Here is a 9,144-nt window from a genome sequence, read left to right as displayed (position 1 = left end):
AAAACTTTACAATACTATTAATAAGTAATAAACAGAATAAAAAAATTTAAATGTACATATTCAGTTAGGAAAAATGATTTTCACTAGTGAAGGAACACAACAACTGAGCTTTCAAAAAGTTGTTAACTAAACTTGTATTGTGTATATGGTAATAATACTGATGATTTTAATATTTGGTCTTTTTCATAAACTATGTAGTTTAGTAACAAAATGAGCTACTCCAGTAGTTCCCAAACTGAGTTTCATTAGACTGTCTTAGGGGTAACTTATCTGTGGTAAAAAGGTTCTGTTTAAAACTTCCCTGACATTAGAAAAAGCAATATTTTCAGTGAAAATTTATTCACTGCAATAAATATATCAACACAATATTTTTTATGCTGCAGATTTTTTTTTTTCAAAGAACAAATTGCAGTGAGAGAAAGGTACCTCAATAGTGGCTATTTGTAAAATTTGATTAAATCATCAGGTAAAATCCTCGCTGAAGTGTACTTGGGAAGGCCTCAAGCTAAAACATTTGGAAACCCCTGTGCTACTGTACTTTACTGACTATGCGTAGTTGGGAAGGCCTCAAGCTAAAACATTTGGGAAACCCCTGTGTTACTGTACTTTACTGACTATGTGTACTTGGGAAGGCCTCAAGCTAAAATATTTGGGAAACCCCTGTGTTACTGTACTTTACTGACTATGATCTCTACACCAATGAGCATGATATAATTATCATAGACACTTCAAGTTCATTAAATAATATCTTCAGCTTCATGATTAACCTTAACCAATGAAGACATTCTAGTAAATGGCACATATAAATGAAACTAACTCAGGGACATAACCAATTATATGTGGAGAACGGGGTATTGTACTTTCAAGTGTACTAAAGACCAATGTGTAATTACTGTATTTGACACATCCAGTAAAAGGTTATATGCAAGAAATAAGAATTGAAGGGATAAATACACACATGAAAGAACAATGTCTGCAAATTCAAATGTATGACTCTGATAAAAACAAAAACATGCACATTGCATAATATATGTGACAAAAACAATTTTATCTTCTTTAACTCAGAATAAGAGTGTATATCTAACTAAGCAATAACTTGACAAAGCTGAAAACACAGGACCTGGTAAAGAGGAATAATAGAGTCTGGCATAGCAGCTTCAAATCATACAACACATATTTAACTTTGGGTAAAATTTATAGATACAATTAAATATAGCTGTCCTGACAGTAGCTTTATGGTTTTGGAACTGGTTTCCTGAATGTTTGTAACTTAGAGGTTTAAAAACTGTCTAGAAATGGCTATGTTATGGTCTACAAGTTCATCAACAGAACCAGAGTAATGTATGAAAATATTTATAATGTAGTTAGTTATCTCCCTAGAGATATATGCAATGTCATTGTAGACTTATCTGGCAATAATCATTGGCAGTCCTTTTGTTAAAGAAGATGATAGCAATTATAAGTTTACAAAAATTAGTAAGGAAGAAGTTTTAACAGTAAAAGATATATTTTGGACAACTTTATGGCTGTAGAGTGAAGACTTTAGAAAATTGGATCAATCTGTGATTTATTATACACAACACTTGAAGGAAATACATATAAAAAAATAAAATATTCATCAGAGTTAAATTTTGTGTTCTACATAATGGAAAATTGAAATAGGAAAATCTTTGTAGATAAACTGGTAGCTTTTACAAAAGACAATGGTGTAAGAAAGTACACTGTATTTCTATTAGCACCTTACCTTGATGACTATAAATACATACTATGTAACTAACAACTTTTCTAAGTTACAGAAAAATGACCATCCTTCAAAACATTAGAGAGACAGAACAGACTTAACTCATATATTAAGTCTCCTTTCTACATACTAATGCAGAATGATGTTTAGAGTTTGTTCTAAGCAAAGTTATTTAAGCAAGTTATCTAATAATGCTGCAGTGCAGACCAATGAAATCTACACTGAATCTAATTTAATTTTGTACTGTCATCTTTAATACATTTCATTAAAATTATGAACAGTCCTTATGTTAATTTTTTTAAAGATAACTACTTTATCTAACAGCTGAACGAAAGAAAATTCACATTTCTACATTCTTTATAAAAACTTGTTCTTCAAGTTCTGTTGCCTAACAAGATCCACTTGAAAGTTCAAATGAACAGCCATCTCTGTTGACTTACATTATTTTCAAAACATGTTAACTATTTGTAAAAGGACAAAATGTGTTGGGATAAAATAGTAATAAATTCTGTATATAAGAGCAGTAAAAGAAAGAAGAAGAAAAAAAGGAATAACTTCCTTTGAAAGAAAATACCTCATATTTCAACAACTGCTACAGAATAAAAAGAAAAATTATTGATGTTAATTTTTGAATAAGAATTTTTCATTGTTGTCAAAAATGGAAAAAAATTCATTGCTAAAAATGCTATATGTACGTGTATAAGTTCACATACATTGTAATAGTTGCAAATTTAACATCTGATGCCTATCTTAAATAAACATCAGCAATTTCTCTGGACAGAGGCTACAAATGCTAGTAGGTTTTCCAAAGAGAAATAAACAAGAACTTTAGGTATCACAGTTCCTTACATCTACACCAAATTGTTCATTATGCAATAACCTGGTTCTCTAGCTTAGACAATATGTTATGGAAATATGAAATATGACTGACCTAGAATACAATGACTGTTACTACCTCCAGGTGGATGTATTGATGCAAGAACATATCACAGAAACTAATTATGTAAGACTAAACTAAGTTTGCATGTGAGAAATACATGCTATTTGTAGTTCATTTCCTATACTCACTACAAATAGACTATACTAACTTATAACGACTAGCCTAACATCTAGCTTTAGTCTGTGTACTTAAAAGAGAAGCCACATCTTGAAACTAGTTTTTAGACTTGATCAATAACTAAGTTGAATTATTGAGAATTACTGGTTAAGTGCATGTAATATTAGAATCACAGAATGAATAAAACAGCTTAGAACTGAAGAAATTAAATGCTAACATACATGTAGTGCATGTATGTTAAAAGAAAATATTATTTAAAGAAAAAAAGAGAGAGAATTACTTAAGACAAGTTACTGCTGAGAGAACATTATGTTGAAAAACACAGGACACATAATATCTGCCCACATAGTTTTTCATCTGAGGCATGTGACAGTAGTTTCCAATTTCAATTATATAAAAAATAATCACTAAAACAGTCTATTAATACTAGTTTTGTGTAAACTGATTTAATATCAATCATATAACTAAATAATGAATAGTAGAACCACAGCAACAATTGTAAGCATCTTTAATGAATGTTTTAGAATTACACATATTCCATCTTCAGCAAGTCTATGAAAATAACAAATTGAACATTCTTTAGTATAATTACTAATATAAAAATACAACGAATAGTGTTATTAAATTATAAAACATTAAATGAAAAAAAAGAGAAAGAGCTATTTGTTATTTTCATAGACTTGCTGAAGATGGAATATGTGTACTTCTGAAACACTCATTAAAGATGCTTATATTTGTTGTTGTGGCTCTAATATTCTTTATCACACTTCATTTTCCAACAAATGTATCAACTGCATATAACTATATGCATTTAATTCAAGAAGATCCATTTAAACCTAAACTACCTAATACTTAACATGAACTTCTTCAAAATCTAGCTAAATGAGGTCCTTCTGAAAACAAAAAGACACACCAGCCATGAACTGATTTTGTGAGTAATCAGTAAGCTGTTATGATAAGCAATATCCAATATATAGGTTACTCAGATTTCTTATTGAATTTATCATGTAAATTGATTAGAATAAACAAAAGGATGAAGTTTTAACAACAATCTTATGAAGTATGGTAAAATACATATATCACACACATATTTTAACATGTTTGGGGCAGAGAAACAAAAATATGAGACATTAACATGGTTAAACAATCATACGACATATTAGAAAAGGACAGACAAAAGCAAAGGGCATTTTAACACAAAACTATGAGACATTAACATGGTTAAACAATCATACGACATATTAGAAAAGGACAGACAAAAGCAAAGGGCATTTTAACAGGTAAAAAACTTACTGCATATTTCTTCCAAAATATATCAAAACAAATTTTTCTTTGCCAAACTATCCTGACAAAATGTAGAATTCAAAGGGAGATCAAAGTTAAAATTATTAAATCTGTTACACTTTTTCTCATTACATTAAGAAATAGATAAGTCATGAGATTGATACATCGCATTTGTGAGTGAAAATTAGGTCTACAGAGAGTTTGAAGTTTGTGCTTGCTTGTGTACATAAATTTTGTAGCTCATGATTATTGAAATTGAAAATCAGAACTTCACTGCAACTGAGATTAAATTAAATATTAATCAAATCTCTGTTAGGAAATATTTATTATTGTGGTTAACCAAAGATTTTGGATGTGAAACTAGGGGTTTTCATACTAGTAAAAACAGAATATATAAATTGAAAATAACATGAACAAAAAGGTTGGAAGTCTACCGTGAAAATCACTTTAAAAATCACAATTTAAATTCGGTGACGAGGAACCCACTTTGAGACTAATAATGGCTGGAGACGGCTTGAATGGGTAATGAAAAAAAACTTTAACATAAGTTTAACATAACAGCAAATGTACAACATTTCAACAAAGTCAGTTATGGAATGGTTATTTTTTTCAAGCTGGAATCACAACTTCCCATGATTTACTAATATGGTCCAGCACTATAGATACACTTTCCTTCAAAAAACTAAAAATATGTGTTTCGAATGCTTTTATAATTGCAGAACATAAACCTCCCAGAAGAAGTCAGTTCCAATTGTCATCTACACCTACATTTTTTACCACACTTAACTGAACTGAACCAAGAATTTCAGGGTTTTTAGCCTGTATAGTTGCAGACTACAGGAATGATGAGAAACAATGGATACGCAACTTATCATAGATCATGAATAACTTTCTATATTTACTATATTCAAGCCATCTCCAGCCATTATAAATCATAACTTAGTTCCTTACAAAACTATATTTTCAAAAACTAACTATAAATAAAATACTTTTTTACAAAAATCATACAGATTTAACTTAGGTTTCACAATAAATGTTGGAATAAGTTATACCACAAACTAAGGTCTGTTAAATAGAAAAAAATATTCAAATCACCTTGTGATTTTTTACTATTATTATTAACATACCACTAAAACAATGACAAATCAAAGTTACAAAAAAAAACCTTCACTTTTTTTTCATTGAGTGGAATAGGTAGGTGTGTGTATATATATATATATTAAGATAACATAATCAAGAAATAAAATAACATTGAAAATCTATGAGTAACAGAGCTAGTTTTAGTCAAGAAAACATATACATTGTATATTTATATTTTAACAATTTACTCTAAAAATATCTTACATTAGAAAATTAATTTAACTACTCAGAATGTAATTGTATCGAATACAGTTGAAATACATTTTGATATAGAATAAGTGATTCTCATAATTTACACTGTGATACTTCATACAGTTCAATAATTAAAAAACAAACAATTAATTTGTGTGAAAGACATTTTTTCTATAGCTGAGACCAGGTTTCTGACCATAAAATTAAACACCCAAATAATACTACAGAAAAATTATAGAAAACCATGTTGCAAGTATGATATATATATATATATATATATATATGATATATATAGCACACCTGCACAAAATAGTTTTCTATACCTGTGTACAAAAGGTGAACTCTTAAATATTCACATAATATTTACACATTTACATGTATAAATGTGCATGGGAAAGGATGTGATACTGAATTTCCATTTAACACTTTCTGAATGAACTTGTGACCAACCACCATTGTAACCATGTACACTTTCCTATTCATGTCTATTTTGTACAGAAAAAGAGTGTAACATCTTTTCTTGTATAATCTAAACTAACTTCTGACTTTGACCAGCGCATAATAGTTAGCTTTTTTGTATTTAAATCTTACTATACAGCAATGAGCTTACATTGATTCTTTCTGTAAACTCTGTACTTCTAATGTATCTTATTTCATTGCTTCAAGTATTCATGTGTACAAATAAATAAGTATTGAATAAAACTAAAAGTTATTATTTTTCTACAGCATATAACAGCTTATAAGTACCCTATAAAACTGAAATTCCTCCGTTCTGTAATTTATGTATTGTTTACTTTAAAAAATTGTTATTGCAAAACATGTGGTTAATACCAGTTGTAAGTCTCCAAAGTTCAAATATCTGACTGTAACATATGGTATTTACTCAAACCTTCTTATTAAAGGTTCAATGATTATCTTACAAAATATGTTACTTCTAGAAATACTTAACTACAGGGATTTTCTTTCAGAATTTGTTTTCTGGGGGAGGAGGAGGATTTTATTTGGTGACTTACATGGCAAGGGGGCATTCGAGTGCCAAAGGCACAATTCCATTCTAGCAAGGGCTAGCAATTTTTGAACAGAAAATATGATTTACAATGTGTGTTATTTAAAAATTTGTAACAATAATCATATAGAAGTTAATGCTACTCGTTTTTTTTTCTTCAATCCATTTGTCATCGTGCTCCCATTCCCGATGCCACAGTCTGCAAGATCACCACGACAATGACAGCAGTTACACTTGTCGTGGAATGGAGCAGAGCACACTTTCCATTGCAGCAGTAGAATGTTCTTTGTCAACATCTGTTCCTGAATCAGGGTTGCTATATACCACAGTGGTGCATACTCCAGTGTTATCAGCCCCACCACATCAAAATCAAAAGGAGTATAGTCCCAAGGACATGCATTAAAGTATCGCAAAATGTATCCAGTGCTGAACTCCCAAGAATATGTAAATATGAGGTAGATTAGTCCTCGAAGTAAGATGGGAACACGATCTTTAAGACGTAGATACATTTGTTCAATGGCATACCCACAGAAAGAATAAATAAAAAGTGACCACACACTAGTACAACCTGGAAACTTCCAGTTAGCATTAACTATAAACTCCCAGGCTGCTGTAAACATTACTTCTGTGAAATATCCATGGATTCCATAAACATAGAGCCGCACAATTGGAGACAAACAAGGCCCAAGACTACAAGACCCTCTGGATTCACTGTTTGCTTGCATTGTGACTCTCTATCTAAAAATATCAGAAAATTGTTAGTTAAATATGAGACAAAATTATGAACATAATAAAAAGTAAAAGTAATAAAACTTAAGCCTATGAAAACTGGAATACATAGCTCTCTAGAAAGGAGTTGGACAGTTTAACCAATGCAATTATAAACTTTATAACCACATTATAATTGCCATGAGATCACAGTATTAGTTGACTAAAAGTTTATGACTGCATCTTTGAGTTTGTTTCAGTTTTTTTCCCCGAGTTGTTGAACAATGTTGCAATTATGTGTTGTTGTGGGGTACACAAACAGGTGTAACATGGAGAGTAGGATTTCTTTTCATAGATTTCCATCAGAACAAGATACTGATAGAAGAAAATGGATTAGAGCAGTGAGCAGGCAAGATTGGCAACTAAAAAACAATGATCAAGTCCGTGGTTGGAATTTTATAGCAGTTAAAAAAATAACTGCCACATTGCTCCTACTAAGTGCGCAAAATGTGGTCACACCAGATTTAATAACATCAGATAACAAAAAAATGTATAACAACATTAATCACATAATATAAACAAATCACTGTAAAATATGCAGTGAAATAAAACAGTAAAATAACAAATATTTGTATAACAGCATTCAGTTAAGAAAAGAGAAATAATCCTACAACAATCTAAATTTTCCAAATGCTAAATATTAAAGGTATACCATCAACATATAATCATTCAGAAATTTAAATCTATTTCCTACTAAAATTGTTTTAGCAAAGAGAATATGTAGTCAAATTTGTCACAGTTTATAACAAGTATTTGGAAAGTTTATCATAGTTGTTTTATGAAGTAATACGTTTTACTTAATATTTACTTTGCAGATATACCATTGCATAATAATATGTCAAACGTACGTAAATGGACAAAAAAAGCTGGGCCTGATGTTAATAATGTACTAAAGATCATCACTGACTAAAAAAACTAACAGTCAAGCACTGGTAGAATTACACCACCACTGTACCACTAGTTTACCAGGATTACAATGTTGAATATATATATATATATATATATATAGTAACCTATAACAGACTACAGTGCTCATAAAAAATGAATATTATTGATACAGTGGCCCATGTATAATGCAATGTGTAATGGATTCTATAGATATAATTTTGACTGTTTTATATATATACTTGTTTTATTTAATTCAAATACAAGTTCATTTATTGGACCAACAGACTTTAAGAAGTAAATTCTAAAATATTTTGACATAAATAAATTATTAGGTTGTTTCACCTTAAGAGTAACCACAGTATCCTGTCCTTACAGCTTCCAAATGGCTTCAAGAAAAGGAATAAACTGTACATAGAGAAAATAATGAACTACATTTTAACACTAATTATTTGAAAAACTGATTCACTTTTGCATATGCTTACATATGCACCAAATAGATTAATTATACAGTGATAGCTAAAACTGGGTGTCCATCTGCATTTATCTATTCATGTCATTGTATTCCACGATAGTTCAATGGCTCCTATATGAATTATAAAAAATAATATTTACATATTATTTTTAATACAGGCAAGTAATATATGCATACAATTATGATGTATGCATCCAGTGATTTATATGCCTTCATTGTCTCTCTGATGCATATACTTGGCTTCTCAATTATATAATAATAAATGTCATAAATCCCGAATCAGGCTAGTGGCATGTGTCACCCGTCTATCCATTATTTAAAACAGAGGGACTTTGCAATATAGTTTGTCCATTATGACGGTTATGCTTGTCAACATGTGATATTTTGATTTTGAGGGCAATCCACACATGCAGTTTGATAGTTTGACCATCACTGAGAATAAATCACATGGCTCTTTGTTCATAGTCACTGATGTGTTTACAATTACTGAATGCAAGGTTTTTCCCACCAAGTCACCGTACATACAACATTATGATGTGCTTGTTTATAGACATGATTACTCCTATTGGAACTTTCTACAAATGCAGTTTCTGCAC

The 9,144-nt window shown here is 30.1% G+C and overlaps 1 protein-coding gene across 1 annotated transcript; it reads right to left on the bottom strand.

Annotated features, from left to right (window-relative positions):
- Nucleotides 1-6,542: 6,542 nt before the first annotated feature.
- LOC106465120 (transmembrane protein 229B-like) lies at nucleotides 6,543-7,145 on the bottom strand. Its single transcript, XM_013925322.1, has one exon. The coding sequence runs from the start codon at nucleotides 7,143-7,145 to the stop codon at nucleotides 6,543-6,545; it is 603 nt and encodes a 200-aa protein (XP_013780776.1).
- Between the last annotated feature and the right edge of the window lie 1,999 nt (nucleotides 7,146-9,144).

Source organism: Limulus polyphemus, unplaced genomic scaffold, assembly GCF_000517525.1.
Source record: "Limulus polyphemus unplaced genomic scaffold, Limulus_polyphemus-2.1.2 Scaffold66, whole genome shotgun sequence".
NCBI classification, from domain to species: domain Eukaryota; kingdom Metazoa; phylum Arthropoda; class Merostomata; order Xiphosura; family Limulidae; genus Limulus; species Limulus polyphemus.
The sequence above is the reverse complement of the archived record's forward strand: the minus strand, read 5'-3'. Positions and strand labels throughout refer to the sequence as shown.